General features: G+C 41.6%; 1 protein-coding gene across 1 annotated transcript in view; it reads right to left on the bottom strand.

Moving 5' to 3' along the window:
- Positions 1–17,464, bottom strand: part of LOC115604373 (coiled-coil domain-containing protein 169-like) — a 30,163-nt gene extending 12,699 nt beyond the window's left edge. The window contains exons 1-4 of the mRNA XM_030477419.1: positions 17,127–17,464; positions 8,189–8,271; positions 7,632–7,742; positions 7,499–7,539 (exon numbers count right to left, since the gene is read on the bottom strand). Coding sequence (XP_030333279.1) covers positions 7,499–7,539; positions 7,632–7,742; positions 8,189–8,271; positions 17,127–17,203 — 312 coding nt within the window. The 5' untranslated portion in view covers positions 17,204–17,464. The remainder of the gene's footprint in view (positions 1–7,498; positions 7,540–7,631; positions 7,743–8,188; positions 8,272–17,126) is intronic.
- Positions 17,465–20,688: the final 3,224 nt, after the last annotated feature.

Here is a 20,688-nt window from a genome sequence, read left to right as displayed (position 1 = left end):
TACCTCCTCAGTGGTGGTACTCACCTAATTTCTTTGACTTCTTTCACCTACAAAGTAAATCACTTTAAGATCATTTTTCATTTAATCTTTTCAGAAGTGCTGTTTATTTTTTGCTGCCAATGCAGCTGGTCCAGTGCAGATGCCAAGTCATTCATTCAGCTCTGGAGCAGGGATAATATCCAACTGCAAGGAAGCAAACAATGCACTACACTTCTTCTACGAGTAAGTAGACAGAAATAGGTTGATAATGTGACTAAACTATACAGTTACCACCCCTATAGTATCTGAGTGCCTCATAATTTGTAATGTACCTATGCTTACAATTCTGCTGTGAAATAAGCAAGTATAAATTACTCCCAATTTACAGATTGGGAAGTGAAGCTCAAAATCACAAAGGGACTAGAGTCTAAATTGCACTTCAGGCAGAATGTATCATCCTAATGCTAATAAAGCAATCTGTGCAATGTCTTACAATCTTCAGATGTGGTTTTGTCATATAACTTAGGTAGGCACCTGAGCTGTTGCTATTGTGTTGCCTATAAGCACAAGCTTAATCAAGCTGCTTAGTTTGCTGCTGAAAGCCTTTATGGCGTCTCAAAACAAGAAATTAGATGAGTTAAACTTCAGTCCTCTGCTAACCTAAGAGCTTGAACTCTCATCTCTCATATCCTGAGAGTGCTTTTGGCATCATGCTTAACTAATGCTGAGATACTATTTGAAGCCAGACTGTTAAATAGTCAGAAAGACAAAATTTACATGGAAGGAGAAGGAACAAGTGAGGATGGCTACAAGGTCATGCCTACTTCTGGAAAATAGGCAGGATGCAGACACAATTCTTGGACCTTTCTTACCAATTTCCTACTGATTTTCCATCTTTATTATGCACTCTGTTGTGAATCCCAATCTAGCTGCCTTTCTCCCAGTTAATACCTGGGAAACTCAGGCGGCTAACTCAGCCTTCTGACTTCCATTCCTGGGTCCACACACCTTATTGATGATGCAGAGCTCAGTACAGTAATACCAAAGTTCTTACAGAAATCTAGGTGACACACATGTTCCTACTCAACTAAAAGACCTCTCCAGTCCCCAAACGCTATAAAATGCAATTTCAAAAACAGGCACAAGAAAATTTTAAATGGAAAAAGTTCAGAGAGGTTCTAAAGACTCACTGTAGCCAGGACTGGTTGTAAGTTGCCTCCCACACCCACTTTCAAGGCAGTAATTGAAGAACTAGTTGAGACCTTATATATCTGAAGTCTTTAGCTGTTGCACAGCAATACAAATCAGGAAGCGAGAGAACAAGCATACGAATGCAGCTAAATCATTAAGGGATGGATTTACCTTTCCTGTATTCTGTGGGAAGCAAGCAGAAAGAAACCTCACTGAAACAGGTTCGATTCTTGATGCTTATGGTTGTATGATCAGCTTAGTGCTTAATACATTTAAACAACACAAAAGCAAAAGCTTACAGAAAACAGAGCTTAAGGCATACAGTAACACAGACTTGTAGCAGAGTTCTTGGAGTGCAGAAAAGCCTCAATTCAGAAGCAAGGACCAGTAACAGCCCAAGAGAAGCCAGGGGGAAGGGGACCCTCCCAGCTGTGCAGCACTCCACCAGAAGAAGAAATTGCCAACAAAACTTCAGGATGAACCAGTAAGATAAATTCAGGAAAAAAACTTTTTAGAAGTTGTTTAAATGAATATTGAAATGTTGGGTTTGGTTTTTTTTTAGTTAGATTTATTACAGGCTCTTCTACTAAGCCTTGAATAGCTGAACAATGTATTCCCAAAAAGGAGACAGAAGCTGACTACAGCACTTAACCCAAATTTAAGATCCTTAGTTTTCAGTAAGTCGTCCATGTCAAACCACTCTGAGCAAGCTGGTAAGCTAAAAAACACACTGGGATTTTAAATGAATACTTTCTTTATGTAATGGAATTTTGCAGGCCTTAGCAAGATTCACTCTAGGAGCAATGACACAGTAAGCCTTGCATCCAGCAGTGAGCAAAGCCCAGGGTTTCACAAAGGGAACACCAATTCTCCAGTTCTTCTTCTTTTTTTTTTTTCTCACACAATTTCCTTTTCATTTGACTGAAGTTACATATTTGGCTTAACACTTGCCAGAAAATGAAATTATACAGAATGATACTGCAGCTGAATTTTAAGGCCACCCACATAAGTTGCTCTCGTTCTGGATTTTTCCTTGTCTGGCTACAACTGGCAATGGAGGTGACAATTTCTATGAATCATTTCACAACAAACTAGGTGACAAATCATCAGGAAGTTCAAACTTGCTTCCATCAGAGCCCAGCTCATGTAGACTATTGATCCTTATGGCACCCTGCTTCAGCTCTAATCCTCTTTAAATTTCTCCATGAGTTAGAACAGAAGCAATATATCTGTCAGTCCTGTAGAAAAAAAACCCCAAGAACATAAAAAGCCTTCACAATCCATTCTATTTGACATTTTAAATCAAACGAAGTTTTGTTTAGAAAATAACCTCCCTTCCCTCCAGCACTGGAAGTTGACGTTCATCAGCTGATTTAGCTGAATCTTTTAACATATCATTTTAAACCCACCAAGAGCAAAAAGCAATACTACAGCTTTAGTTTCACCGTTATGGAAATTGATTTTAAGTTTATATCGATAAACTCACTATACACATATTAATGCAAAAATTATACGTACAAGTTATTTAGCAATATGCACTCGAGATATATATATATACTAGATCCTAGAAGGGCTTCAGTACAGGTGAAGGAAGGCTCCTGCACTTGTCTAAATGCCAAGTGCCCCCTTGTGGTTAGCATCATCTTTGTATTTGAAAACAGACCGAGAGCTGAACTACATGCGTGCAGCGTGTCCTCTTCACACCAGACACTGGCAATGGCCAGGGTAAAGAAATCAGCCTGGAGACTTGTTGAAAAGTTCAGGCTCCTTCAGTGTAATAGGCGTGGGACACTGCTACCCTAAATCCTTACGTCGGTGGTCTCTCATAGAGGTTACTTGCTGGCTTGGGGAGGAGGAAGTTAAAACAGATACCTCCATTGCTGTGGTTCAGATTGACAGAAAAGTTGTTGCTGACTCTGAAACGTTTCACTCAGTATCTCTCCCGGTAGGCCTGAAAAAGGCTGAATATTGCTTCCTTATACGTTTTTTTCTGGAAGATATCCCAGGGTCCCAGTCAATTGCTAAGGAATTCTTGAAAACAGCCAGTTAATAATAATGTCACCTGACTGCAAGAGTTTTCCCTGATTGTTTTCTTTGAAATACAAAGTGTATTCTGCCTCTGGGAATACCACAAAGTGATTTGAGTAAAATAGTCTGCTAGTTTATGTGACGCCATCAGGAGGAACTAACATAAGAAATGCAAATCAAAAAGGTCTCTTGGAAACATCCAAAATATTTGTCACATGAAAGAAGGAGGAAGGGGAAGTCTGTGAGGAGGTAGGATACAGCTGAGGGCAGTCAGACCAGACTATAGAACTTTCTCCAAAATACTCCAAAATACTCAAAAATTCAGTTTCATTAAAGATAGAATAAAAGATTTCTTCTTCCCATGAAGCTAATGGTGACTTCATCCAGCAAGAGGAACAAGGTCCATTTAACAGTCACTTGCTAGGAGAGCTGTCAACATTTCCTATGCCATTATAAAGTGCTGATGTTCCCTATAGGCAGTTATTAACACCTACTGAAATACAAAGTCTTTGCTATGTGTTCACATAAACCCAAGATCCCCTCCTGTCATTTTGCCAACACCTTCTCCAGTGTGACACTGCCACACGTTCTGCTTTGAGTTTAAAACTGACAGCAAAAACCCTGAGGTGGCTGTGTGAGGGTCTCAGCTCTGTAGTCACTGTGCTCTCAGAAAGGCAGCTTTGCAAAACAAGTATCTGGCCCTTAATGTCACAATTTTCTCAGCTGTGGTGCTGGACATTCCTGAAATGGTGATTTATGACTGCAACCTTGATTCCTTGGCTAATCTTAACTAGAGCGTTGCTAAGGCAATGCTATCAGGAGTATGCTCTTCTGAACTAATTTTGCAGTATGCCTTTCAGTATTTGCATACTAAAGCTGCTATCTAGGGATTCTTTCTTGCAGAAATGGTGACAGAGAAAGGAATAATTTTCTTTCTGCTTATACGGGAAATTACACTTAGCAGAGAGCATGTATTTCACCAAAACCCATTTCATGAAGAAATGAGAACAAATGAATGCAACGTGTTTAAGAGGCAAGTAAAAATCACATCATGTTATACTTCAGAGAGAAGGCATTCCTTCTGTACTGTTATTATTTCTGAAGTACTGTATGACATTTGTATTATTCATTGGGACATAAAGGAAATTACTGACTAAACAGTTTTCACTGTTGGAACTCCCTTGTGCTTGTCACTGTTTAGGTTATTTTTAATCTATCCTCAGTACACAAAAAATTATTTTCTAAACCCTGGCTGTAAAAATTTGTGTGTTCAAGGTATTGGTTCTGCATTTACTGACAAGTGACACCTGCATGGGTTTTTTTGAAACAAAAAAAAAGGTTTACCTCAAGTCAGTATAAGGACTGCAGAATGATAATTGTATATTTAAATGGTTTAGAGGTGTTTTCATAGCAAGGAATCATTCATCAGTATGATTCTAATTCTAAAGCAAAAATAGTGCAAGCCATCTGCAACAATTATTGCAATCTATCAACACAGAAAATCCTCTGTGCTTCCTTGTTCATCACTCCAGAATTTGCATTTGTATTCTTCTCTTTCATTCAGGTTTTTATAGCTTGCTGACTGCCAGGGTCCCTGATGACTAATCTTTTTTTATTTTCCCTGTACTGCTTGATATGGAGAAAATATTTTATGCTACCTATCTCTCAATGGGATGAATTACTCTACACACATGGAGTTTTTTTCCTTCTATTGACTATGGTAGGACCCTAAATGACTAGCTGAGTGAGATTAATCTCTTTAGTATCTTTGAGATATCTCCTCTGTTAAATGCAGTTGAAATTGCTTAGGAAGTCACAAATTATTGGAGGTCCTTCTAATAATTCTAACTGCATAATTCTAACTTCCTTAGGAACATACCTTAAGAAGACTTGCAAATATTATTTAATTTTCTAAATACATTGCTCAAAACAAAATCTACCATTTCCTGTTGCCATATTATAGAAATTCTACCATCTTGCTGAAAGAATCATAGAATCATAGAATAGTAAGGGTTGGAAAGGACCTTAAGATCCTTTAGTTCCAACCCCCCTGCCATGAGCATTTTGCTATCTTTCCACAGAGCTTCATAGAATCACAGAATCATAGAATCACAGAATAGTTTAGGTAGCAAAAGGCCGTTATGATCATTAAGTACAACCATTAATCTAGCACTTGCCAAGTCCACCGCTAGCCCATGTCCCTAAACTGCACATCTACACATCTTGTAAATACCCGCAGGGGTGGTGACTGCACCACTTCTCTAGGCAGCCTGTTCCAGTGCTTGTCAACCCTTTCAGTGAAGAAATTTTCATATGCAATATGCATAGCAAATATATATTCCTATTTATATAGGAATACATTCCTATTCATATGCATCTGAAAGTTGAAAGCTGAATATCATAGTGTACTTTTGATTTAGCACACACACATGATTTTATATATACCCACTCTCAGCATTTTTACTTTGAGCAAATGTAGATTGATGACTGGCTGCAAAGCTCTTTGTTTTCCTACACCCACTCACCACATCTGCTCTTTTTTCTCATCTGTGGAGAAGCTAAATATTGCCCCCTACTCCTTTGAACAACTCTCAAAAACATAAAAAGGATTTGGATAAACCTATATGCTTAAACACCACAAAATTATCTGTGTATTTTTTTTACCAATGTTTTATCTCTTAAAGGAAAAAAGCAGCTCTACATTCTCCAAGAATATCTGTAAATATACAGACTTTTCTGATGGCTTCAGTGAAAGAAAAACAGCAAAGACCACAAAATACATCTATTTTCTTCTCCTCTTTCCATCTCCTAGAAATCATAACAAGAAAACATTTCACTAAATCCCTAAGCACTTTTTTCACCCTAAGGCTGACAAACAGAAGATTGTATTCACTCTAAGCTGAAAGGCTGAAGGAAGGACTTAAAACTGAAGAAGAATAACCTTTGCCATGGCACATAGGCTCCAGACTTCCCTAGGTGTCATTAAGTCTAGGACTCTCCAAATTGTCTTCTAGACTCCTTCTGGCAGTATGAACCTTTCAGCTTTGCTGACACTTTTTCCTTTATGGGAACAGTAATCAAACCTTTCAGAACCATAGCTCACAGGCAAGGAGGCAAGGCAGTGTTTAGCAGGAATTAGAAATGCACTGGATTGGTGCAGCCCAGCTGCTGGTAAAGGAGATTATCTCATTGGTAATGACTCTTGAAATGCTTGGCAAGGTGTAATTGGATTGGTTAAGAGAGTACTAGCAATTGGATGGAACTAACCACTTCTGATACTGTAAGCATGTGTGCCAGTCTGTGCTTTAGAGGCGGACAGGAATAACACTGCCTGAAGCCAACTCTACTGTAAATTTTCTAGATCAATGTTCTGTCTTCAAGATTTCTCTTCAAACATAATCCCAGCTGTGAAATGAACTCTGCGAAATAGGAAAGTGGAATGGGAAAGATTTTGTTCTCTTTTTAATTAGGTTTTTAATAATAATAATTAAAAAAAAAAAAATAAAAATTATGCCAACCTAGAAAACACCATGATTTTTAGGACAGTAGTAAAACTAGCAAGAATGTTTACTATCTGAAAGGCATGAATCAGATCAGAAAGAGCAGTTAATTATTCACTCCCTGCTTACAACAGATAATCATTCCCACTTATAGGGCATGCAGCCTCCTCTAGGCTCAGTAAGCTCCCATTAATCTTCAGAATCTGAAGCACAAAAAAGTCACATGGAAACACTTCTGTAAGCATAAGCAACTGGGCTACAAAGATGATTAAGGGACTGGAGCATCTGACAGATAAGGAAAGCCTGAGGGAGCTGGGACTGTTCAGCCTGGGAAAGAGAAGGCCCAACGGGGCTTATCAATGTGTATAAATATGTCATGGGAGGGAATGCAGAAGGGGAAGCCAGGCTCTTCTCAGCGGTGACCAGTGACAGGACTAGAGGCAATGGGCACAAACTGAAACACATGAAATTTCACCTGATAACAAGAAAGCACTTTTTTTACTGGTCAAACACTAAATGATTCCATACATTTCTAATCAAGGTCTAACATTTTTCCATTTATTCAAAATTTCACTACATGATTCTTCCCAACATTCAGGTCTCACATACCTCCTACTTTACCCTATACTTTATACATTTATAAACAACTACATATCTGAAACAATTTTAAAAAGTGAGCAGAACTCATTGCTTTGGTTTCTAGACGAGGTTGCTGCTATTTTTTGTCATGATAAAGATCATACAAGTTCTTCAATTACACTGCCATTTGTTGTTAACCAACTAAATGCCATAGTACTCACCACAGGCATTTGATCAAAGGTGCGAATAGTGGACAATTTGTCTACAAATAAGCAGAAAATTTGTTCCATTGATATAATTTCAACATATAATCACTACTTCTATCGAAAAACAGTTACAAAAACCCATTTCTACCTGCTGGATTTCCACAAATAAGCTCCATCTTGTCTTGAAGAATATTAATTTGCCTTTCCAGATGTTTGTTCAATTCTACTTGTGTCTCATATCTGGTTTTCCATTCATTACCTTAAAAACAAATACAAATTATTTTATCTCCCAGATTATTTCATGCCAAGTCAAGCAAAAGCTAGCATTTTATCAAACTGTTTCCACTTCTTTTTCTGGAGATGGCAAAAGTCTCCAGTTAGTAATCCTCATAATGAGGATCTCTGCATACAAAAGAGCTTGAAAATATAAATCAAGGGAATTTTTCACTGGGCTTACTGTGGCCAGAATATCAACCACCTCAATGAATTAATGTTGTTCACAGTTTCAACAATAATTAACCAAAAAAAGCTATCATGGTAGCATGCGGCATTCCTTAATTTCACATTTGCAACTTCACACCTATGATAGTCATGTTTGAAAAGGGAAAATTTAAATTTCTAAATAAAAATGTGTATCTCTCTAAGGCCTTCCCAAAAGAATTAGTTTTCTAATCAATTAGCAAGACTCTGGTGTAATTCACTTACCTTCGTCTTCAACACTGCTAAGTCTTTTTTCCAGTTCTGTGACAGTGTTTCTCAGTTCAGCTATTGAGATTTCAAGCATTTGCCTGTGGTATTTAGAGAAGTCAATAAGTTGGCTACTGCATTATCTTATTATTAAAATTAAAAAGAATAAATTAAATAGATTTTAAGCTGAAGTATCTATTGGTCATTCATATGTCATTGCACCATCTTTTTCTTTTAATGTAATTTTGCCTATGGATACTACAGTGCCTTAAAAGAAAAAAAAAAAATAGAAGCATTTCTACTTTGCGAATAAAAATATTTCCATTAAAAAAAAAAGACTGAAATTTCCTAAAATTTAATAACTGTCTAGCAGATCATGCGAATTAAATGTAGAGAGGACACTGGCCTTCATTTTCACCCAAAAGATGCCCAAGGAGGATGTTGCAGTTTTTTGGAACAGGAAGATGCCTGAGAGATATGCCATTTGAAATTCTGAATGAATTCTTCATTTTGACTCACTGCTCAATGTTTAATAGTAATTTTCTAAATTGTACCCATAACAAAACCAATCAAAGCACACCATGCATTATGATTACCAGAAAAGAAAGCCAGTGATTAAAGGGAGCGTTACAAAAACATACAAGAGCTAAAGCCATTTTTTTGAGTACCTTAATCTTATGGGGAAATATATTTGTGCCCATTGATTACTTTTGTGTACTGGTTGGGCAGCCAGACCACTGACATGTATCGTGGAAGCTGGGCTCTGTCTGCCTTGGAAGGTATGACAAGAAGCAGAAGCTAGCAGAGGACTTTGATGAGAGCACAACTCACCTGCACGCATCTGACAACGTGCTGAATGACTCTCATCCTTGTAAATGGTAAGATAGTAGTTCAGTGGGCTACAGTGAATCATATTGTCTTCATTTGGAAGACAAATTCCTCTTTCAAGCAATAGAGGAGCCGACAAGGAGAGGTGCCATGCTGGACCTCGTGCTCACCAACAGGGAGGGACTGGTTGGAAATGTGATGCTCCAGGGCAGCCTTGGCTGTAGTGATCACGAGATGGTTGAGTTTGAGATCCTCAGGACAGCGAGAAGAGCATGCAGCAAGCTCACTGCCCTGGACTTCAAGAAAGCAGACTTTGGCCTCTTCAGGAACCTCCTTAGTAAGGTTCCATGGGATATAGTCCTACAGGGCAGGAGGGCCCAAGACTGCTGGTCGACATTCAAGGATCACCTGCTATGTGCTCGGGATTGTTGCATCCTGACTAGAAGAAAGTGCAGCAGGAGGGCCAGGAGACCTCCATGGATGGACAAGGAGCTGCTGAGGAAACTTAGAAGGAAAAAAGAAGCTTATAGAAGGTGGAAGCAAGGACAGGCGGCCTGGGGAGAATATAGGAGCATTGCCCGGGAAGCTAGGGACCAGCTTAGGAAAGCTAAGGCCCAGCTAGAATTAAGTTTGGCAAGGGATGTAAAAGATAACAGGAAAGGATTCTATAGATAGGTAACAAATAAAAGACAGACTAGGGACAATGTGGGCCCTCTCCGGAAGCTATCAGGAGAACTGGCTACCATGGATTTGGAGAAGGCTGAGGTTCTTAATGACTTCTATGCCTCAGTCTTCACTAGCAAATGCTCTGACCACACCATGAAAGTTTTGGAAAGCAAATGCAGGGACTGTGAGAACGAAGACCTTAGGCCCACTGTAGGAGAGGATCAGGTTCGAGACCATCTTAAGAACCTGAACGTGCACAAGTCCATGGGACCTGGTGAAATCCATCCACGGGTCCTGAAGGAGCTGGCGAATGAAGTTGCTAAACCACTGACCATCATATTCGAAAAATCCTGGCAGTCAGGTGAAGTTCCCGATGACTGGAAGAAGGGTAATATAACCTCCATTTTCAAGAAGGGGAAGGTGGAAGACCCGGGGAACTACAGACCAGTCAGCCTCACCTCTGTGCCTGGCAAAATCTTGGAACAGTTTCTCCCGGAAAACATGCTAAGGCACATGAAAAACGACGAGGTGGTTGGTGACAGCCAACATGGCTTCACTAAGGGGAAATCCTGCCTGACCAATTTGGTGGCCTTCTATGATGGAGCCACGGAACTGATGGACAGGGGCAGAGCAGTTGACGTCATCTACCTGGACTTGTGCAAAGCATTTGACACTGTCCCACATGACATCCTTGTCTCTAAACTGGAGAGACATCAATTTGATAGATGGACCACTCGGTGGATAAAGAACTGGCTCGATGGCCGCACGCAAAGAGTTGTGGTAAATGGCTCGATGTCCAGTCGGAAACCTGTAACGAGTGGTGTCCCTCAGGGATCGGTGTTGGGACCGGTCCTGTTCAACATCTTTGTCGGCGACATGGACAGTGGGATTGAGTGCGCCCTCAGCAAGTTTGCCGACGACACCAAGCTGTGTGGTTCGGTTGATACGCTGGAGGGAAGGGATGCCATCCAGAGGGACCTTGACACGCTTGTGAGGTGGGCCGATGCCAACCTTATGAAGTTTAACCAAGCCAAGTGTAAGGTCCTACACCTGGGTCGGGGCAATCCCAGGCACTGCTACAGGTTGGGCAGAGAAGGGATTCTGAGCAGCCCTGTGGAGAAGGACTTGGGGGTGTTGGTTGACGAGAAGCTTAACATGAGCCGGCAGTGTGCGATTGCAGCCCAGAAAGCCAACCGTATCCTGGGCTGCATCAAAAGAAGCGTGACCAGCAGGTCAAAGGAGGTGATCCTGCCCCTCTACTCTGCTCTCGTGAGACCTCACTTGGAGTACTGTGCACAGTTCTGGTGTCCTCAACATAAAAAGGACAGGGAGCTGTTGGAGCGAGTCCAGAGGAGGGCCACGAGGATGATAAGAGGGCTGGAGCACCTCCCGTATGAAGACAGGCTGAGAGAGCTGGGGCTGTTCAGCCTGGAGAAGAGAAGGCTGCGTGGAGACCTCATAGCAGTCTTCCAGTATCTGAAGGGGGTCTATAAGGATGCTGGGGAGGGACTCTTCATTAGGGACTGTAGTGGTAGGACAAGGGGTAATGGGTTCAAACTTAAACAGGGGAAGTTTAGATTAGATATAAGGAAGAAGTTTTTTACAATGAGGGTGGTGAAGCACTGGAATGGGTTGCCCAGGGAGGTTGTGGATGCTCCATCCCTGGCGGTGTTCAAGGCCAGGTCGGACAGAGCCTTGGACCACATGGTTTAGTGCAAGGTGTCCCTGCCCGTGGCAGGGGGGTTGGAACTAGATGATCTTAAGGTCCTTTCCAACCCTTACTATTCTATGATTCTATGATTCTATATGATCTCGATATAGGTTTGGCTTTTTCATCCTGGAGAAAAGAAGGCTCAGGGGAGACCTTGTAACAGTCTGACAATATCTAAAGGGGACCTACAAGAAGTCTGCAGAAGGACTTTTTACAAGGGCATGTGGTGACAGAATGGCTTTAATCTGAAAGACGGTAGATTTAGGTTAGACATTAGGAAGAAGTTCTTTACTGTGAGAGTGGTGAGACACTGGAACAGGCTGCTCAGAGAAGCTGTGGCTTTCCCATCCCTGGAAATGTTGAAGGCCAGGTTAGATGAAGCTTTGAGCAACCTGGTCTAGTGGAGTGTGTTCTGGCTCATGGCAAGGGGTTTGGAATTAGGTGATCTTGAAAGTCACTTCCAAGACAAACCATTCTATGATTCTGTGGTTCTACGATCACACCAAGAGGAATATTCTGCTGACTAAATTACTGACCATATTTATGCCAACAACTTCTTTGGAGATGTTTATGAAAAATATTCCTGCCTGTGAGATCTGAGGAACACAGCCCACACCAGCATAGGTCCAAGCAAAACACAGTGCACCACGATGCAACAGCAGTTTGTGGTTTTGTCCTTTAAAGTTTGGAAGGCCAAGATTTAAAAAAACAACCAATGGTTCTTGGGTGCCTCCAGTTTTCGGTGCCCAAATTGAGATTTTTCAAACACAGCTCTGCAAATAAGGTCCTTTGGTAAATGCTTTACAATTCATATGATGATAAGTATCTTTTGAATCATAGCCTAGTTCATAAAGCATGCAAGAGAGAAAATCATTGTGCTGACCTATTTTCTGGTGGGTATTTTTTTTCTGTTTTAAAGGGCAGCTTCCATGTCAACATGGATCTTTTTCTGAACACATTCACAATGAAAAATGCTTTTAAAGATGCAGTTCATTAGCCTATGAGAAATTAAAGCTCTGATGATGGAGCTGATTACTGAGAAATGGCATCACCTTTTGCGCTCATCATCCTCACATTCAGTTGGTGACATTTCCATAGCTTGAAACATCAGATTTCAACTGAAAGCTGCAGAAGCAAACCAACTGATCTTAAGAAACAGAGGAGGTATGCCTGGAATATGGAGGGCTGAAGAGCTGAAATGGCAAAGAAATGTAAAGAAGAGTAATTTAAGGTAATTCAAGTAAGTTTTCAGTGCGAGAAACACACTGCGGCACAGTAAAACTGAGATCTCAAATGGCAGGGGAGAACTGGGTCTCCCTCCTTGCTCCATTGCTCTTTTTATCCCTACTAATGTTAAATTAGAAAGGAGGGACATAGACAAAAAAATAATGAAAGTACTAGTAACTTGCTGGAGACAAAAAGGCTGTGGAGGAAGCTCCAGCAAAAGATAGAGTTGGAACACATGAGACAAACAGCTTAGATGCAGGAAAACCAAAAGAAATCTGATTGCTGCTGCCTGTTCGCTCCCATCCAAACGAAAGAGGCAGATGGCTAGGAAGAAAAAAGACAAAATCTTACTACCCTGCTGGTATCATTCCAATACAAATAGATAAGGTTTCTGTAAAGCACTTTTTTTTTCAACCTCTCTGTGCTTGGAAAAGACGAAATTATGATGACAGTGAGTGCGAAAATGGGATTTTTGAAGGAAATAACACTGAAAATTAGACCCAGTCAAAGTGGTAACTAGAGCTGAGCTGTATCAAAATCAAAGTGTTTTCTTTTTCATAGAAATCTTAACTAGGTGCTTGGATGTAGAGGGATAACACAGGAAAAATGAGTTCTTTAAATCCAGTGTTTTCAGTTTTTAATTTTTGTTACCATTCCAAGACTATATACAACATTTCCTACATTAGATTTTATTACTCTTTCTGCATGATTAGCAAACCTGCCAGCCAACTTCCACTTATATTTTGTCCTGCTGAAAATGCATACAGAAATGATAAATTGTCAGGTATCAGACTGTACTTGTTACACTGACAGAAAGTCTTATTTTCATTTTTCAACTGAATTCTTTTTTTTTTTTAATATAATTATAATTAAACATTTAATACTCCAACAGCACCCAACAAGTAGTCAGGGTGAAACCTCACTACTTTAGTCAGTGTATATGTGATAAATTAGTCACTGCTCTGATAGAGAAGGATGCAGAAATAAATGACGTTGACCAACTTGGTAAATACTTCAGCTTTTTAATGTATCAGAGTATTTTGCACCTGTGGAGTTACTTCTAATTGTGACACGAAGCGATGGTCATGCCATGTATCTGTTACTGTGAATCTAATGCAACTGTATATATCTGCCTACCCAGAGATTTGGTCTGTACTTAGAGGGACTGTGGTGTGACTCTACCTGCAACCTCATAGATGTTAAACATAATCAGACATATTCAAGGCGTATGAATCTTTCCCATGTCAATGGGCAATTTATAGTCATCACAGAAGAAAGCCCATAAATCCTGGAAGCTCACGTTTAAGTCATCAGGGAAACTTAACTACATCCTTGCATACTAAGCCTAATAAGAAAGCTCTTGTGAAGAAAAGGAGGAAAAAGCACAGTTCAGAGAAGAAGTCTGTGATTGAAATGACAAAAGAAAAAAATTGCTAAGTTTCTTTTTAAGACAGTGTACAGGTGTTATTTTAGTTGAAAGTGACAGCCACTTAGGATGAAAGTCATTTTCCTGCACATTTTGTGAGCCAGATCTGGATATCAGATATATGTATCAGGCAAAAGGCTGCCTGAAGGGATTTTCTATAGCGGATAGAGAAACCAGTGAAACATTACAGGAGAAGCGCAAGGCAAATAATCAGCTCTATAACATGGCAGAGCTTTACCAATTCCTGTAGAAGACAAAATATATAGATGCCTTCAGAACCTCCAAGCAAAGCAGAAACAATACTGTGCGGTACAGAAGGCACCACAGGGAAGAGCATATCTGGTATTGAAAGCTACAGACTTCTGACACCTGCAGCCAGCAGTGTGCTGGGAAAATGCTGCAGCTTTCCTTGCCAGGAAAGCCACAGAAGCTGAAATCTCACAAGCTGAATTAACACAGAACTCTAGCAACATTAGCAAGTAGCTGACATGCATAAATATATGGCTTTAAGACTTCTGTCCATTAAGAAGTATACCGCAGTATTATATGCCTTCTCTCAGAAACATTTGCCATGACATTTCCCAAGCAAAACCTGTACTGAATCTTGATTACAGTAATTCAGAGGCAGATTTCAGCTGACTTTCATTAAAGCCTTTGACAGATTTCACAGTACTACATCTGCTATCACTGAGCATCAGCAGCTACCTTAGGTACAGACCCCTTACAGACATTAGGTGATTCAATTTACTCTTTGAAGTAAAAATCTCTTCTTCAGCAGTCTTAAATGAGTGGTAGGTGGGCTGTCAGCAAACGGCCTAGATGACACAATGATCAAATAAGCCAGTAAAAAGAGAAGAAGGGTGAGGTGGCTGTGAAGGAATGTAGGTATCTGCAAGCCAGCCATCCTTAGCTGGCCTTATACTCAATGGAGAGAAACAGGCACCTCCTAGGGCGTGAGCCATCTCATACCAGAACAGCCAGCCAAAGTAGGTCAGGTGAATCACACCTGCAAAGCGCTTTTCTGTATTCATTGACTAAATATGCCACTGGTTTAGACGTACCTGTCTAACAAGCCTGGTCATTAACAGTTAGGTTGAATAAATAACTTCTGAGAAATCAGCAATAACGGTATTGTCTATTTGCATACACAAGATATACACGGGAAACAGCTGTAGAATCCACCTGGAGCAGCAAGTCTTTTACTGTCATGCCATCACAAGAAAGGTTTTTGTTAAACATATATTTTCCTTTTATCAGCAAATAAGTCACCAGTTCACAAAGTGTCATGGACCTTGAGCCCAATCCTGCAGAAGATTCTCAGGGATTAGCAAGAATTTAAGGTACATAAAGAATCCAGGTTTTCATTGATTAAAAAAAATAATAATAATAAATTTAAAAAAAAAAAAAATTGAGCAGTGAAACAAAGCCAATACCAATCTGCTTTTTACCTGAACACTCGGAATATCAGGACCACGTGTCAAAGACTTGGTGCATGCAGAGGATAATTGATATATTGACATGCAGGTATGTCCGACCTCCTTTCTGTGCCATTTTGAATGCAGAAGCTGCCTACCCATTTTGACTCTGTTAATATTGTTTTCCCCATTTCCAGTAGTGAACAAACATTTTATAAAGTCCACAATTAAAGAACTAGTTTGAAGAGATCTGCAGTCTAGACACTGAAAGAAACATTGTCCAGGGGGAAAATCTGTATGGAATAGAATGTTTGAAAATGGTATGGAAATGCAAATATTAAGGGTCTGATTTAAGGCAGCACAGGAGCTTCTGACATTTTCTAACTTTTAATTTATTAACACTCAAAAGGCAATCATGTTCTTTAACACAGGGGAAAACGTGTAACTTCCTAAGCAAAGTGGGAAAAAACCCAAACTAGAAGCCCACCACTGTGCGAGCATTAACAATCATCAGGGCACTGAAATATTTGCTGCTTAAGCAAGGGAACTAACTGGTACCAGTAACAAGTCCTCATATTCTCTGCAAACTGCACCAGAGAGATGCCATACCTTCCCTGTAGGTTTCAGAGATATTTACTGATAGTAGAGGAGAGGAAAATCTAGTTTTCCAGTTTTGTTCAACACTGTGGAAGAAAGCACACATAAAGAGCACCTCATTGCCTATTTGACCCTTCTTCTCCTGAACAGGCATGCACCCACATAAGGACTTTTCTGTTCTTACCCCACCTTGGCTTCCAATCCCAGTGGATTGGATTTGGCTTGGCTACAGTTAATTTTCTTCACAGTACCTCATATGGTGCTGTTCCGGATTTGTGCTGGAAACAGTGTTGGTAATTCAAGGGCGTTTTAGTTACTGCTGAGCCAAGGCCTTTTCTCACCCCACCCCACCATTGAGCAGGCTAGGGGTGCACAAGGAGTTGGGAGGGGACACAGCTGGGACTGCTGACTCCAACTGACCAAAGAGATCATGTCCCAGACCATGTCATGTCATCTTCAGCAATAAAAACTGGGGGTGGTGGAGTTTGCCAGAGCAGCCCTGCTTGGGGATTGGCATTGTTCAGCTGGCGGTAAGCAACTGGGGTTTTCGGCATCATTTGTTTTTCTTGTGTTTGTTTCCGGTTTTCTTTTTTTCTTTTTACTTATTAAACTGTCTTTGTCTCAACCCTCAAATTTTCTCAGTTTTACCCTTTTGATTCTCTTCCCCATCCCTCTGGAAGTGAAGTGAGCAAGCAGCTCTGTGGTGTTCAGCTGCCTACTGCAGTTAAACCGCGACAAACCCAGTCCCATTTGCCGTGCCTGTACCAAATAATTTTTGGCTAAAATTATTTATCCTACTTCTCCAGGCTCCTTGCGCTAGTGCCAGCCCTTCGGCCGGCCGTTCCACTTGCCCACCGTGCCCTGTACCCCGCACCGCCCCACCCGTGCTGCCGGCACAGTCCTACCGCGCCGCCGGACCTCCTGCCCGGCCCCCAGCCGCTCCCCGCGCGCCGCCATCAGCCGCAGCCCCCGCCCCAGGCAGCACCCGCCATTTTGCCGCAGGGAGGCGCCGGCAGCCCTAGCCACCTGCTGGAGCAGCAGGGCGGGGCGGGCCCGGCCTCAGCCGTCTCCCCGCCGGGCACTCACCTCTTCTGCCTCTCCCGGCCCAGCTCCAGCGCCGGGCGGTCGGGCTTTGCCGCCCGGCGGCCGCTGCTTTCCCCCATGACGCCGCTGTTGCGCGGGGTGACGGCCGCCGAGCGCCCGGCAGAGACCTGAGGGAGCGGCGTGACCCGCCCTGCCGCGGCCGCGGTGTGCCCAGAGGCGGGTCACCCTTTGGGATGGGCCACCCTACCCTCCGCGGCCGCTGTGGCTCTCCCGCTGCCCAGGGAAGGCGGAGAGCGGTGCTGGGGGCCGGGTAGCCGGCATGGTCTCCACCTCCCCAGCCAAGATGTGCGCTGTGTCCTTCAGTCTGCTCGAGTTGTGCTGATACCGCAACAGCAGGGTCGCTAATCCAGGAGGACCTAAGGCTTAGTGTTCTATGGGGGTAGAACATAAGGATGGAGAATGAGAAGAAAAAGAAGTCATTTAATTTCACTTGTCTGATATATGTTAGAGCAGGAGGTGATTTTTGACAGTCTCAAGTTATAACTGATGTTATCATCTAATCAGTGAATTATCACTTGAGGTGTGGATTGAATTCAAAATTGTCTGAAATACTTTAATCAAGAAACAAATTTAGAAAAGTGCTTCACTGTAACTGCATTTAAATTTATCTGCTCATTTTGCCTTCAGGATTTACTGAATGCTGCCTTTTGAGATACCTATTGGAAACAATTTCCATATCAAACCAATAATTTAAGTAATGACTTGGACCTAGGTTAGCATTCATAACTACCTGGGTGTACTGAATCTTAGCAGCAAAGGTGCTAATCAGTAACCATATTTCTTGTTACCAGTTTTTGTGAAGAATTGCTTCAAGACCAACTTAAACCAGCCTACTAATTCTCAGCTGGAGGGCACATACAGAGAGCTCAAGACGAGCCCTGGAATCAGAAGGAATTCAGAAGAGGAGAAAGCACAGGGTAACTAAGGGCTGTATCTTGGCCACAGCGTACTCTCTCTGCCCCAGGAGACTTCTTTGACGTCCTCTCCAGGACACTTTCAGGTCCCCACGCTTAAGTCTGGGATTACTAGGTGCCCTAACTAGCTGAGCTCTCAGGAGCTAGGTCACAGTGCACGCATAAGGATGAGCCCAAACCACGCTGGTTGGGCTGGTGCAGGACAGCGAGTGTAACTGTGCTCGGGAACTGGAGTGGGAGAAGAGCAAAAGTGTCTTGGGGACTGAGGTCTTGTGTGAGTATGTAAAACCTTGAACCATCAACATTTTTAACAAACATGGCAGTAACATAGTGACGATGGCGACGATTTTTCTTCCATTTCTTTATTGCAAATAAATTAGTTAAAATTAGATACATGAATACCTATAAAGGTACTTTCATTGTTTTAAGGCATGCGTGTTCTTTTTGAGGTTAAAATTTTTACTAAGAAGCTAGGAAACTTGGTCATGACACAAAGTGGTTTGAAAATAGAATTTTATACTTAAATACATATCTTCAGATTACATGAAGGCAGTAAACAGCTTGAGTTGCTTAAAAGGAAGGTACTCCGGTTGCTGAAGACAGACATTTGGATTATGACATAAATTAATTTTTACAAAGAACTAGTTATTTCTGTAGCATCAGTAGTAACAAGGGTATGATGTCTGGCTCTGTAGACAAGGGGCAACTGGTGGATATTGTAGATTTTGACTGTACCAAGAACTTTGATTATAGTCTCCCATAGTACGTTTATAGCCACATCAGTGAGTTGTAGATTAGGTAACTGGGAAATAAGGTGGCTGGAAAACTGTCTGGGCCATCAGGCTTAAAGTGCAGTGATCAGCAGTATGACTGCTTTACTCTGGGATCAATGCCTGAGCCAATACCTGTAACTCTTTATTAACAACCTGGAAGACTAAGCACACTCTCAGCAAGTTTGCCAACGATAATAAATTGAAGGGAGCAGTCACCACACAGGAGAGCATTTGGAGCCTGGAGAAACAGGCTGCTGAAAGGAACCTAATGAATTTCAACAAAAAGCAAATGCAAAGTCCAACATTTGGGATGGGAAAGCCATTGGATCACTACAGGCTGGGGGCGGTAACTAGAATGCAACTTCATTAGGGAAAGACACGGGTCCCTGGTGAACAAGCTGAATATGAGCCAACACCACATCTTGCAGCAGACAAGGCAAATGGCCTCCTGGGCTGCGTTAGCAAGAGCACAGACAGGAGGTTGAGGGAGGTGGTTCTTCCACTCCCTTCAGCACTTGTGGGACCCCATGCTGCAGTGCTTATCTTTAAGCTACCAAACAAATCTTAAGGGCTGCCTTAGGTCAGGGGCTGGCACCCATGTCCTGTGTTCAACCTGGAGAAAGCATAAGGAGATCTTAGTGCTGTCGAGAGCTGGGTAAGAGGAGGGTGTAGAGAAGACAAAGAAGCCAGACTTTTCTCCAGTGAGCAGTATGAAAGGATAAGCAGCACTACACCTGAGCGCATACAAAAATTTTTGGCCCAGTATAAGGTGGAAATATTTACCTTTACCAGAGTCAAACTTGGCAAATGTTGCCCAGAGAAGCTGTGAAGTCCCCATCCTTGGAGACAATGAAAACATGAGCAGAACTGGCTCAGAGTACTGTGCTCCAGATGGACTTCTTTTGAGGAGGGTGGATTACAGACCTCTGTAGTTCCCTTACAATCTACATTATTCTATGGTGAGCTGGTCAGCATGTTTTACTGGAAGGTAGTTTCACCAATTCTTTTTAAAGGATTACAGATTTAGTTTGTCAGGGAATATTAAGAAATAGGCTATTCCAAGGTGGTTTTGAATCAGCATTAAACAAACTAAACAACCAACCAGCCAACCTACCCACCCCTGGAATCTAGAGGAATCCATTCAAATGCAGGGGTTTAAATTCGAAGTAAAAACAGTGGTTTATACCTATGGAATGATGAAGGTGCCAGAGAGCAGTAGCTTAGAATGATTTAGAAGTCATTAAAAGTAATATTCTTAAGATGAGATCAGAGACCAATATTTTAGCACAAAACACTTCAAATAAGTTAATTTGGAAATAGGAATGCATTAGGAAATCAGGTAGTGGTTCACTCAGTAAACAGGTTAGTAAGACTACTTCTGGGACTGCCGTACATCAGAAGATGTTCAGTGTTCAAAGGAGAAAAAAACCCAAGCTGGGAATAGAAAACAGCCTAAGATGTGAAGCTTAAGGAGCTTAGCACCTATAGTGTATAAAAGGAAGAGCTGAGGTAAGGCAGGAAGTGTGTGAAGGGTGTTGTATATGGTAGAGGAAGTGGGGAGAAGCCTATGGATTTGCTGCCCAGGGCCCAAGTAGAGACAGCTGAAGCAGGGTAAGTTCAGTAGCATAATACTTTCAGCAGTCAGAATTAAACTTTGGAACAATGTAAAAGGAAATATAATGGATGTATCACATTAAAAACTGTAAAATGGGGTAGGCATAAGTGAAAAAAACCCCAAACTTTAATCTACTTTGAAACAAATCTGAAAGACTGAGTAGCCTGAAGAGAACAGCAGGTTGAACAGGACAACAATGCTTGCCTGATAGGGATGGCATTTAAACCTTTTTCCTCAGTTTG

The sequence above is a fragment of the Strigops habroptila genome, chromosome 2 (assembly GCF_004027225.2).
Source record: "Strigops habroptila isolate Jane chromosome 2, bStrHab1.2.pri, whole genome shotgun sequence".
NCBI lineage: Eukaryota > Metazoa > Chordata > Aves > Psittaciformes > Psittacidae > Strigops > Strigops habroptila.
The sequence above is the reverse complement of the archived record's forward strand: the minus strand, read 5'-3'. Positions and strand labels throughout refer to the sequence as shown.